This window comes from Salvelinus alpinus, chromosome 4, assembly GCF_045679555.1.
Source record: "Salvelinus alpinus chromosome 4, SLU_Salpinus.1, whole genome shotgun sequence".
Classification (NCBI taxonomy): Eukaryota; Metazoa; Chordata; class Actinopteri; order Salmoniformes; family Salmonidae; genus Salvelinus; species Salvelinus alpinus.
The window spans coordinates 98713662-98727461 of record NC_092089.1 but is presented as its reverse complement, the minus strand read 5'-3'; the positions used below and the strand labels follow the sequence as shown (position 1 = coordinate 98727461).

Sequence of the window (13800 nt, the reverse complement as noted above, 5' to 3'; positions counted from 1 at the left end):
CCTACCACCGCTCAGTCAGACTGCTCTATCAAATCATAGACTTAGTTATAACATAATAACACACAGAAATACGAGCCTTAGGTCATTAATGTGGTCGAATCAGGAAACTATCATCTCGAAAACAAGACGTTTATTCTTTCAGTGAAATACGGAACCATTCCGTATTTTATCTGGCATCCATAAGTGGCATCCATAAGTCTAAATATTCCTATTACATTGCACAACCTTCAATGTTATGTCATCATTACGTAAAATTCTGGCAAATTAGGCGGCCCAAACTGTTGCATATACACTGACTGCGTGCAATGAACACAAGAGAAGTGACACAATTTCACCTGGTTAATATTGCCTGCTAACCTGGATTTCTTTTAGCTAAATATGCAGGTTTAAAAATATATACTTCTGTGTATTGATTTTTAGAAAGGCATTGATGTTTATGGTTAGGTACACGTTGGAGCAACGATACGCACCGCATCGATTATATGCAACGCAGGACACGCTAGATAAACTAGTAATATCATCAACCATGTGTAGTTAACTAGTGATTATGATTGATTGATTGTTTTTTATAAGATAAGTTTAATGCTAGCTAGCAACTTACCTTGGCTTCTACTGCATTCGCGTAACAGGCAGGCTCCTCGTGGAGTGCAATGTAATCAGGTGGTTAGAGCGTTGGACTAGTTAACTGTAAGGTTGCAAGATTGAATCCCCCGAGCTGACAAGGTAAAAATCTGTCGTTCTGCCCCTGAACGAGGCAGTTAACCCACCGTTCCTAGGCCGTCATTGAAAATAAGAATTTGTTCTTAACTGACTTGCCTAGTTAAATAAAGATGAAATAAAGGCGTAAAAAAAATATATATAATAAAAAATCGGCCAAATCGGTGTCCAAAAATACCGATTTCCGATTGTTATGAAAACTTGAAATCGGCCCTAATTAATCGGCCATTCCAATTAATCGGTCGACCTCTACTCCAGATAGCCCAGAATAAGCTGATCAGGGTAGTGTTGAAGGTGAGTCCACATACTCACATAGGCAGGAGCTGCTTTCAGGAACTAAACTGGCTGCCTGTTGAGGCTAGGGTGTCCCAGATTAGACTAGGTTTGGTTTACAGGAATATTTATGGTCCTGCGTCCAGATATCTAAGTGATTACTTTCCTCGTGTTAGGGATGCACACAATCACAGCACCAGATCAGGTGTTGCTGATGTGTGCTTATACAGGTTCAGGAGTAATGCTGGGAAAGGTACTTTCTAGAATACTGGAGCCTCAGAATGGAATGACGTACCTCTGCCTATAAAAACAACGTCCTCTCCGGGCAGCTTTAAAAAATAAAGTAAAAATATGTTTGATGTCCTCTGTGCCCATATGAATAACCCCTATGATGTAACTGGAATGATGAGAGAGATGTTCTTCTTCTCTGTTTCTGTTTTATTATTTCACTGCCGTACTGTGTTCGATCTTGTCTAGCCATCTTGTCCCAAAAGGACCACAATGGAAATAAGTCCCAGACTTTATTGTGTGTTATCCTCAATGATTTTATTCATGTGCATGTATGGCTTTTTCAAGTTTTATCTGTGCTTGTGTAACAGTTTAACTTTATAGACCGTCCGCTCGCCCCGACCCGGGCGCGAACCAGGGACCCTCTGCACACATCAACAACAGTCACCCACGAAGCATCGTTACCCATCGCTCCACAAAAGCCCCGGCCCTTGTAGAGCAAGGGGAACCACTACTTCAAGGTCTCAGAGCAAGTGACGTCACCGTTTGAAAGGCTATTAGCGCGCACCACCGCTAACTAGATAGCCATTTCACATCCGTTACACTCACCCCCTTTTCGACCTCCTCCTTTTCCGCAGCAACCAGTGATCCGGGTCACGGCACCAATGTAACAGTTTAACTTTAGACCGTCCCCTCGCCCCGACCCGGGTGAGAATCAGGGACCCTCTGCACACATCAACAATAGTCACCCACGAAGCATCGTTACCCATCGCTCCACAAAAGCCGCGGCCCTTGTAGAGCAAGGGGAACCACTACTTCAAGGTCTCAGAGCAAGTGACGTCACCGTTTGAAAGGCTATTAGCGCGCACCACCGCTAACTAGATAGCCATTTCACATCCGTTACACTTTTTTTTTATTTAAATGGTCGAATTAATAAACTAAACTTAAACATTAACAGCAACCCAACCAGTCACCAACCTTCTGAGCAGACAAAGCACCAGCTGACGTTGATGTGTTCATGGTTCTTGTAGTTCTTGCGGGGGATGAAGTGGTTGGGACACAGGAAGCTGTTGTTGGCCAGGACTACGCTGCCCGCCGCCATACAGTAGTCATTAGCGTGGTACGCCACAGGGCAACGCACGCAGCGGGTCAGACGACCTAGAAGAGGAACACAGGTCAAAAACAACACACACCAAGCATCTCTACAGCCATGTTAGAATCTAGGATCCCATCCCAGGCAAGCATCTCTACAGCCATGTTAGAATCTAAGATCCCATCCCAGGCAAGCATCTCTACAGCCATGTTAGAATCTAGGATCCCATCCCAGGCAAGCATCTCTACAGCCATGTTAGAATCTAGGATCCCATCCCAGGCAAGCATCTCTACAGCCTTGTTAGAATCTAGGATCCCATCCCAGGCAAACTGATCTGCAGTAATGTTTGTAGCTAATCTTAGTCCTCCAATCACATTACAGGTTTTCACCCTACTTGATACGTTTCAATTCTACTGTAGCAATCGGTTTTACATCCCATAATAATCCCATTCAAATCGACTCTAACCGTGTCACTTCCAATTGTAAACAGAACCTACAGTGAAGATCTATTTCTACTCTGTCCAGAGGCTGCCTGTTCATCCTCTCTGAACGTTCAGTATTTCCAGCCTCCAAACAGTGGTGAATGTTGCACCAAAAAGGGTAATGACATTTTGGCGATTGTCATTAGGCCAGATTTTATGCGTCCTCTGCTGTCCGCGCGTGACGCGGTATCAGCAACTTATTTCTGCCTTGACAAAATGTCGGTGTTCTCGTTGAACCACGTTGCATTTTTGGAGCGTAGGCTAAACCACCTGTTTTCAAGTCCATTCGCTAATTGTTCATGCCTTTGACATATAATAATGATAAATAGTGGTATGAAGGCCTACATTTTTCTGGACATTTTGTTTGAATTATTGTGATAGGCTCATGTACCGTACCGTGTTAGCGAGTTTCACCCCTGGCAGCCTAATAAAGGAGACCTTTGAAGTGATTGTTTGACAATCAGATGAACCCTGATGAAGACAGCTTGTCTGGTCGAAACGTTGGACATAAAATATTTTTGCATCTGAGCTCCTAGAGCGTGCGGCTCTCCTTTATCTTTTAAGTGTTCCACTCCACTAGTCAGGACCTCGCCTAAATAGGTGTGCGTTTCTTTCGCCTCTTGACAATCAGATGAAAACATCATGACTGGTTGTGTTTATGCCACAATAAAAGGTCAAACATTATAAAAGTTAAATGACAAATCTTTACGACTAGACCCACAGAGATCCTATTGAGTTAATAGTGCACAAATGTTGGTGCACGCATGCACATATAGGAGGTCTCGTACCAGGAAGAAATTCATTTGACTATACCCCTGGTTCTATCAAAGCAGAGTGGAACTGGAACCTACTTTTGGAAGTGCAGGGGTTGAGGGGGTTGGTGATGTGGCAGGACAGACAGACGTGGAGGGAGCAGCGAACCCCTTTATTCTGGGGCTGGGTGGGAGTGTGTTTCAGGATACACTCGTTGTGGTAGAACTTCCCACATACAGGCACCATGCACCTCTTCACACCGTCGCCAGACTTCTTACACACAAAGCATGTGTGGATCCCTGCAATGGAAAAGATACAATCTTAGCTTTGTGATACACCAAAGCAGCTTACATACATTGTGGGTATAGAAACAGAATACCTCTGTCAGATGCAGAGATATGGTCTGTGAGCATGGCAGTATCACTGTACAGGTGTAAGAACTCAGTAACACAGTGTTAAGTCATGGTGAATGTGTGTATAGGTGAGGCTGCACCAGGTGTATATGGCTCCTGTATGGTGCCAGGTAGCCTAGCAACCGAAAGGTGAAACATCTGTGCCCTTGAGCAAGGCATTCAACCCTAATTGCTTGGATAAGAGCATCTGCTAAATGACTCAAACGTAAGTGTACAGACAGGTGTATAGGTAGAGACTCACCTATAGTGCATTCACTACAGATAAACTTCCCTCTGGGGGCTTCTGATAGGCCGATACACTGCAGGTGGAACGCCCCACAGCACTGGCCCTCACACAGCAGCAGCTCACCTGTCCTCTCACACACCTGCAAGACACACACACAGATATTTTGTGTTACGATACTCTCAAATCTCATTCATCACTCGGCTATTGGGAACGTCTATTTCTAAACTAATGTGAGAAAGCCTGGAAATCAAGGTTAGAGCTATTTTGACTGTTTCTGCCTCTACAAAATAGAAAGGTTGTGGCATGTTGTTGGTTGACCTACCTGACAGACATTCTCCTTCATGGACGCAGCTCCTCCTTTCTCTCCTGTGTTCCTCTTAGTGCTGGAGACCAGGGACCCTTCGCCAGGTAAGGAGAAACTGTCATTCAGACCAGGAGAGAACACCTGGAGGAGAGGAGAGGTTTTAATACACATTATTACATTAGTTATTACACAGCATATTGGTTAAGGTGTGGGGGCTTCGCATCCTGTTTTACAGTACTGGTAAAATTATACCTCAGGTTTGGGTGATCTCTCTCCGTTGGTGTGGCTCTCTCCTCCCACCCCAGGACTGATCTTCTCGGTCTCTTCCTTGGGGGTGAGGAGCACCGTAGGGCTAGAGGGCCGGGCAGGGGAGGATGCCTGCAGAGAAACCATGCTCTCTGGAGTTGTCACGCTGGATACAGGCACTTCTTTCGTCACAGACTTAACCTGTCATAGAAATGAGATGATTAGATCCGTTTCAGAGTGGTACTGTAGCAGTGTAGTTGTGTTAATATGGCTGTTGATTAGTTCATTCAGCCTTACCTGAGTGTCCCTGACTTCTGTCTTCTCCTCTGTCTGTCCACTCTGCTTCTTCAACTCCTTCTTCTTTGGAGGACTGAGTGACACTTCTTCTATGGTGCATTCCAGGACCTTGTGAGATGGCTTCCTTGGCCTCTTCCTCTCCAGGGATACTGGGGCTGGGGATTGAACAGACATTTAAATACCACAAATCTACTGTATATGAAAATATGAGGATTTTTTTCATTATCATAACTACTTTACCAAAATATCTACTTTCCCTACAGAACAACAGTACTCTCCCAATGGAACTACTTTCCCTATGGAACTACTCTCCCAATGGAACTACTCTCCCAATGGAACTACTTTCCCTATGGAACTACTCTCCCAATGGAACTACTTTCCCAATGGAACTACTCTCCCTATGGAACAACTCTCCCAATGGAACTACTTTCTCAATGGAACTACTTTCCCAATGGAACTACTCTCACAATGGAACTACTCTCCCAATGGAACTACTTTCCCAATGGAACTACTCTCCCAATGGAACTACTTTCCCTATGGAACTACTCTCCCAATGGAACTACTTTCCCAATGGAACTACTTTCCCAATGGAACTACTCTCCCTATGGAACAACTCTCCCAATGGAACTACTTTCCCAATGGAACTACTTTCCCAATGGAACTACTCTCCCAATGGAACTACTCTCCCAATGGAACTACTTTCCCTATGGAACTACTCTCCCAATGGAACTACTCTCCCTATGGAACTACTTTCCCTATGGAACTACTCTCCCAATGGAACTACTCTCCCAATGGAACTACTCTCCCAATGGAACTACTCTCCCAATGGAACTACTTTCCCAATGGAACTACTCTCCTATGGAACTACTTTCCCTATGGAACTGTTTTCCCAATGGAACTACTCTCCCTATGGAACTACTTTCCCTATGGAACTGCTTTCCCAATGGAACTACTCTCCTATGGAACTACTTTCCCTATGGAACTGCTTTCCCAATGGAACTACTCTCCCAATGGAACGACGTTCCCAATGGAACTACTCTCCCTATGGAACTGCTTTCCCAATGGAACTACTCTCCCAATGGAACGACTTTCCCAATGGAACTACTCTCCCAATGGAACTACTCTCCCTATGGAACTGCTTTCCCAATGGAACTACTCTCCCAATGGAACAACTTTCCCAATGGAACTACTTTCCCAATGGAACTACTCTCCTATGGAACTACTTTCCCTATGGAACTACTCTCCAATGGAACTGCTTTCCCAATGGAACTACTTTCCCAATGGAACTACTCTCCCAATGGAACGACTTTCCCAATGGAACGACTTTCCCAATGGAACTACTTTCCCAATGGAACTACTCTCCCTATGGAACTGCTTTCCCTATGGAACTACTCTCCCAATGGAACTACTCTCCCAATGGAACTACTCTCCCTATGGAACTACTCTCCCAATGGAACTACTTTCCCAATGGAACTACTCTCCCTATGGAACTACTCTCCCAATGGAACTACTTTCCCAATGGAACTACTCTCCCTATGGAACTACTTTCCCAATAGAATATATCTGCCTCTTGTATTACATAAGACAGCATTGCCGTATGAGAGACGTTTTTGGAGATGTTGCTTACCAGAGGGCAGAGGAGGGTTTGTCCCATCTGATGATGATGATTCAGTAGAGAAAGAGGTCACTGCTGAGGGTTGTTTGGATAATGATTTTATAACACGGTGGAGGACATCTTGAGACAGACTCTGTTTCAGCCCTGCTAGGGCCTTGGTGCTGGCTAGCTCTCCAGAGTTAGGGTCAGGGGTGGTGATGGTTGGCTCTCCAGAGGTAGAGCCAAGGGTGGTGATGGCTGGCTCCCCAAAGGTAGGGCCAGAGTTGGTGATAGCTGGCTCCCCAGAGGTAGGGCCAGGGGTGGGGCTGGCTGGCTCCCCAGAGGTAGGGCCAGGGGTGGGGCTGGCTGGCTCCCCAGAGGTAGGGCCAGGGGTGGGGCTGGCTGGCTCCCCAGAGGTAGGGCCAGGGGTGGGGGTGGGGCTGGGGGTAGAGGTGGATGTTAGCAGGGCTGGGCCTGGAACTGTGGAAGGGCTCAGAGGATTTTTGGAAGATTCCAGAGGTTTCTTTAGTTTTTTCTTCGGGGAGAAGAATTGTTCCTCCTCTGTGGATTCCAGCAGTCTTTTGCTGGGTTTCCTCAGCCGTTTGTTTTCAGAATGTGCTGTGGGAACAAATAATCAATGAACCAAATCAATCTCTAAAGATAAAAAGCTAACTGTTGACATAAAACACTGCTGGTACTGAAAGCCATGTCTTACCTGATGTGTCATCTTGCTTCTCCATCCCCAGGTTCAGATCATGGGACGTGATGGGGTCTGGTGTCCCTCCCTGGCCGTCTCTGTAGATCCCATTCACCTCCACAGGCCCCTGCGGCGAGGCCACCCCACCCAGTGCATCTGCATCCTTCCCTGGCTTCACCGGCCCCTGCTGCGCAAACGTCTGCCAGCGCTTCTTAGGGGCCACTTTGGTACCCGGGCTCTTGTCGAGGTAGGATGAGGAGTCAACAGCGGAGGGGACAGGAGGAAGAGGAGGGCCGAGGCCAGGCTCAGCCAGGTCAGCGTGCCCAGAGACAAACTCCCTCCCCCAGGCTAGGTCGGCCATCTCGGGAGAGAGACCAGCGATGGTGGCCCGGAGTTTGGCTGGAGGCCTCGGCTTCCTCCGCTGCTGCTTCTCCACTGCGTTCGCTACCATCTGAGCCAGCACTGTTTTCCCTTCAAGTTTGTACGTTTCGTTTTTTATGATGGGTTTATTTTTAGACTTGGGTTTGGCCGGTGTTCTCTTGGTTGTTGGCGAGCTCGCATGCTGGCCATTTTGGATTTTGGTCCCCGCCGGCATCCAGTCCCCGCCAGCAGCAGCGTTAAGGGGGTCGTCTGGTGGTTGGGCGGTGGGTATGACCATGGGTTCTTCCTTGATGAGGTCTGGCGAGGGAGGCATGGTCAGGGGCTTGCCCTCTTTCTCCCTGGTATCATGCATGTCCTTCAGGAGCATCAGGAAAGTACTGAACTTGTAATTAGGCTCAGGTTTAAAGTTAGTGTTAGAGTCCCCGGAGTCGCTCTCCTCCTTCACTAAGGATTTGAATGACAGCTCCTTGATATCTTGGAAAGCGTCCATGGGAGAGAGAGAGGAGGTGGGGGAAGAACAGGAGGATATGTCTGAGACAATGTTCTCTTCCTTGACCTTAATAGGGGGTATGACAGGCTTACTGGACCCTGGAGTCACATCTTCAGAGTTTTTCCACGAGCCGTTGTGGAGGCGCTTCCAATCAGACTTGGACTGTTTTTTAGGAGAGCTGTGACTAGCAGAGGATCTGGCTTTGTCTGGTGAAGAATCCCTGCTAGTAGACGACTCTGCTCTGATCTGAACGTTATCGCTCACATCATCATCATCAGAAGAATGCACATTAAGCCTATCGTCTCTCAAGTTTTGGCTTGAGGCCAGCAGAGCCTCTTTGAGTTCTGTCTCCTTCTCTGCTTTCAGGGCCCTGGTCATCAGACGTCTGCTGGCAGGGAGATGCAGAGAGTGCTTATCATGATCATTTTTATTCGTCAGTTCAGAAGAGCTGCCCAACTTCTGTTTTGACTGTAAAACATTTGTGTTTTTTGTAGTTCTGTAATTTAAAAGAGATTTTTTTGCTAAAACGCTTGGGGATGAGGATATAGGAACTTCATGCCTAGGAACCACCATGCCCACACGCCTGTCTTTGGCCTTTTCAGGAGAAGTCTTGCCCCCTTTCTCTGCCTCCTCTTTTGAGGGTTCAGACGGTTTCTCTGTGTCTTCTTTAGCAGGTTTCTCAGACCGTTTGGGACGCACAATGGTTGGTACAGAATCCAGGTCTGCGTATGGAGAGTCCTTGGGATCTTCTTTTTTCCGTGGATCAGCTGCGGCAGCAGGCATTTGGTTGGCCAGATCTAGGATGCTTAGTGACTCTGTGGGACTTCCAGCTATATGACCAAAGATCTCCGCCAGACCCTTCCTCTTCTTCTTCTTCTTCTGGCAGGGTTTCTTTTTGCTGCTACTGTCGTTCGCTACGGTCAGGTTGGCTGCAGGGGGATGTTTGTTTCTGTTGGGGGTAGGGCTGAGGGAGGGGGGTGCAGTGAGGTTAAAGGAGGAACAAGAGGGGGCCTCGGATGTTTTTTCATCAGGCAGTGGGGAGGACACCCGCTCTTCACCGTTAAAGGCCATGGAAGAAGAGACAGCAGTATTCTTCAGCAGGTCAGGTAGGAGAAACTCAGCTTCCAGCACACTGACTTTCCACGACTCCAACAGACGCTTGGGTATCTACAGGGGAGAGAAGACAAACATCAGGACAAAAGTGGCCAACTGTCAAAGATGTCCTTATTTCTAAATTATATGGAGTTGTTGTCATTGTGGAATAGATAGTATGAGTATAATCTTCCAGATATGTTTTGTGAGACACGCAATGAAACTATTCTGCACCTTTATAACGACAAAAGCGATTTGTGACTTTAAACATATCTCTACTAACAGCAACACACAATGCGATCTAAATGAAAAGCAACAGGAGTTGACAGTCTGTGGTCAGTTACTGTGTATTTGTAGTCCTTTTCCCTCTGTTTCCCTCTCCGTCTCAGCACAGGCAGATCTGTGAACTGCTCTCCTCCTGTGAAGGGGTAGGTAACTTTCCCAGGCACCCAGGCATGGTCTGCCATCTCCGCCACAGTCTCCACGTAATACATACGACAAGGACGACGACTGGGGACTGGAACAACAGAAAACACAACGGACAACTGGTTTTAACATGGATACAAAATGTTATAGGAGAAACTCAAAAGCGTTTAAATGTTTGTCATTACACAAAGACAAACTGAGCTGATACATTGAGTTGAAGTAGTTTATAGATAACTGTCGGAGGATGCCCCCATACTATATGCCCTTATATACCACAAACTATGTCAACTTTGGAGTGATTGTGGACAACACATTTTAGATCCAGGTGGTTATTTCTTCTCTCTAGCTGTTATATCCCCCACAGAACCAAGAGGAGAGCTTCACTTCCTTCCCCCACAGAACCAAGAGGAGAGCTTCACTTCCTTCCCCCACAGAACCAAGAGGAGAGCTTCACTTCCTTCCCCCACAGAACCAAGAGGAGAGCTTCACGTCCTTCCCCCACAGAACCAAGAGGAGAGCTTCACTTCCTTCCCCCACAGAACCCAGAGGAGAGCTTCCCTTCCTTCCCCCATAGAACCCAGAGGACAGCTTCCCTTCCTTCCCACTTTTAATCAATGCTTCATGCCCTGACATAATAATACACCCATCCTGTGATACGTTTAGATCCAACACCAATAACACAACTTCCCACCTTTCATGCGTGTGTGTATCCCCTCCAGTGGATTTATGGTAACTCTACAGGGCCACCAGGGGCGGCGGTTGAACTTGGCCCAGACCAGATCTCCCTCCAAGTACTGCACTGCTGGGAGGGGCTTCTTCTTTGGGCTGTTGGGCTGAACAAAAAAATAAACAAAGGACTTATTACACATTTACAATTGGCTCATTCATCCCCCTCCTCTCCCCTGTAACTATTCCCCAGGTCGTTGCTGTAAATGAGAACGTGTTCTCAGTCAACTTACCTGATAAAATAACGGATAAATAAATACATAAAAATATAGGATCATCCCTTTGACAGTTCAAAACTCTGATGGTGAAAGGGATTTCTTCTATCTTATTATATGTTGTTCAACATTTCTTTTTAGCATCTCAAATTCAAATGTGAAACAAATACTGTTATCAAATCTATATTATTTTGTTTAATATAAAACTAGCGTATATGGTTGATCAGCATATAGTGTACGCCAAATAAAAAAATATCTTCTTGACAAATACTGTTCCAGGAGTTTACACAGTATTGACAGAACTGGAGATAACATCAGATTAGATCAGATATCTTTTAGAGCTACCCAGGATCCATCTACTCTGAGGATTATTATTATTACCATCATCATCATCATCATCAGTAAGAGAGGGAACTCACATTAGAGTTGGTTCCAACAGGTGAGATGAGACCATTGTCATGTGTGTCTCCTGTCATCTCACTGTCACTGTCACTGTCAGAGTCCTGGTCCATACTCCAGCCATCCCCCATGGACATGTCAGGCAGGGCACTCGGGCTCAGAGTAGGGTCCAGTTCAGATAGACTCTTAGACATCAGGTTGAGAACAGAGGGTTTGTATGTGCTGTTATGGCCTACCCCTGAACCAGAAGTGGTGTTAGAGTCTGTGACCGTTCTGTCTCTGGCGGACTTAGAAGAGTGTTGTTGAAAAGGTACCAACTCTTCCTCCTCCTCGTCCTCATCCTCCCTGTCCCCACTGTCAAACAAGGTGGACTCGAAATGCAGGTATCCATTGGGGATGGGAGAGCAGCGCTCCAAACTATCAGAACTAACAGGAGAGAAACCGTTCTGATCCCGCATGGAATCCTCGTAGGGTTCTGTCTCCTCGTTACCGGGAGAGGGGGGCAGTCGGACCAGGGGAGCCCCAAAACTAGAGCCTCCCACTGGGCTGTGAGAGTGCAAATGGTTCCTGGCATGGAGGTCCTTGGGCTGGGGCCCGGGTCCCAGATCAGACCCAGGTCTGTGTACCATAGTGGAGAGGTCCTGGAGCCTCAGCAGAGGACTGTAGCAGTGGGGCCTCTCCCTCTCTGCCTGGTTATACCCGTAGCTAGGCGCCTGTTTGAGGGCAGAGGTTGACAGTTGCATGGCCGTCGAAGGTTTGTCTGTTGAGCCACGCTTGGCGCTGCTGTTGCACTGGTTTCTATACGAAGTGGTGGAAACTGAGAGGCGATTGGGGGGCCTCAGCTCTGGCTGGCCTGAGCTGTAAGATGTGGCTGAAGCTGAGCCGCCCCGGACAGCCCGTCTGTATGAAGAATTCATGTTGTCATGGCTCCTTCCTGTCATTGTAAAAGAAAATGCAGGTTAGGGTGGTTGAGGTAAACCTTCTAGCAAACAACCAGGTTTTTCCTATCCAGCTACAGTGTGGTCAATTCATATGGTTCAGACTCATGCACTGTTTGAAATAGCTACAATGTTACAAAACAATTGTTTAAAAAAACACAAGAATGTATATAAACCATACTGTCTGTGTGTAAATAACAACTCACATTCCACGCGACAAAAACATAAAGAAAGACTACCGCATAGCCTACACGTAATAATACGACATTTGCATGGCTTCCCCTCTGAAGGCCGTCGGTAGTGGCAGCAGAGAAGACAAAAAGATCAGGAAAACCCAGCGAGCGACCGGTGTGCTCTGCCCCGTTCACAATAAAATCATATCTACTCGTTCTGTTTTTGTTATCAAAATAGAACGATCGCAAATACTGAAATGATAGATCTGTGCAACATTGATCGCGCTGCCAAACTGACTGTCTGTAGGGGAGTCAATACAGTCAAAGCCATCATACAGAATGGCTCACACAAGTAGCCTACACAGAGCCTATAAACCGACATAGGAAGCATCCATTCTAACTCACAAAAGGACGGTTCAAAACGTTTAAAAACATCGTCTGTATTAAAAAACGCAATAATCTTACCATTTGGAGGTCGGTCACAATAAAACCAACTGCGGGTCTTTCAGATTGGGGCATGAAGCGTGTGTTTTTTTCGATTTGTGAAAGCGGATCTGCACAATCCCAGCAGTAGCAGCAGCACTAGGCCAAGAAAGACCAACAGCTCTCATTCTCTCCCCTTCACCTCCTGTCCTATCTCACCAGCGGCGGCCTTTCCAAAACAGTCACCAATAGACCAAAAAAAATGTAACCTTCCATTTTAGTGCATCAAAAGTCAGTGTAGCGTACACCACCTTAGTCCCTAGCAATTACAATATCATTTTTACTACATGGTTGTTTTGCGGGCTGTCGAAATGCCCCTCTAGTTATGTTAAAACAAGCCCTGCTAGACGGACTGGCTGTGTTGGCGAGCAGAGCTGAGCAACCAATCCGCACAGCCACCCAACCCCCCCCCCGTCTGCGAAGCCGCGGATCACAGCACATCGGGCCGGGGCACTCTCTCAACCTATCAGTCCTCAGTCACTAGAGAACACTGGTCTACAGTCACACTGACAAATCCAGATGTAGGATCTAGGCTACTATATCCCCTCATGTGTTTTAGTCAACATACACGAAACCCTTGGCTAGATAAATACTATTTATTATGGGGTTATGTGAGTGGAAGGTATGTCACACTGATAAACCATTGCGCCATTGGTTTCCTTATCCCAACAAAGGCGTAACTTGCTTCCTCCATTTTGGATAGCAGAGAGGTTGGAGAGAGAGATGAATCTGTGACCACAACGAACACGGATCAATAGTTCGAATGTGGTCGACTGGAAAACAGCGCAAGCGGATGCGGCCTAGTCAAAGTTTTATAATAGACTATGCGCCATATTGCCTGACAGCAGAGAAAATAGGTCATGTTGGCAGCAATACACATGTCAATGGTGGGGGCAAAGCTCTAACTAAAGTCGAACCCCTGGACGCCATGTCAATGAGGTGCAATGTAATATAATATTGTTAATTCGGCTAAATGCTTATCCGTTTTTTTCCGCGTATCCTGCAATAAGTTCGCATTCAAAATAACAGTGACAGCAGCCTATAAAGAGAAGAATACGCCTTGCATTAGTGGCCACACAAAAGGCTCGCCATACTTGCAGTCGTGCCCTATTGCTACTGTAATAAACTCGCTTCGCACAATACCCATCACTGCT

The 13800-nt window shown here is 46.6% G+C and overlaps 1 protein-coding gene across 1 annotated transcript in view; it reads right to left on the bottom strand.

Annotated features, from left to right (window-relative positions):
* Positions 1 to 13026, bottom strand: part of LOC139574776 (histone-lysine N-methyltransferase, H3 lysine-36 specific-like) — a 36661-nt gene extending 23635 nt beyond the window's left edge. Inside the window, exons 1-12 of the mRNA XM_071399655.1 lie at positions 12629 to 13026; positions 11073 to 11986; positions 10404 to 10545; positions 9631 to 9803; positions 7342 to 9361; positions 6660 to 7244; positions 5033 to 5187; positions 4742 to 4936; positions 4508 to 4630; positions 4201 to 4324; positions 3645 to 3845; positions 2197 to 2376 (exon numbers count right to left, since the gene is read on the bottom strand). Coding sequence (XP_071255756.1) covers positions 2197 to 2376; positions 3645 to 3845; positions 4201 to 4324; positions 4508 to 4630; positions 4742 to 4936; positions 5033 to 5187; positions 6660 to 7244; positions 7342 to 9361; positions 9631 to 9803; positions 10404 to 10545; positions 11073 to 11969 — 4795 coding nt within the window. The 5' untranslated portion in view covers positions 11970 to 11986; positions 12629 to 13026. The remainder of the gene's footprint in view (positions 1 to 2196; positions 2377 to 3644; positions 3846 to 4200; positions 4325 to 4507; positions 4631 to 4741; positions 4937 to 5032; positions 5188 to 6659; positions 7245 to 7341; positions 9362 to 9630; positions 9804 to 10403; positions 10546 to 11072; positions 11987 to 12628) is intronic.
* Positions 13027 to 13800: the final 774 nt, after the last annotated feature.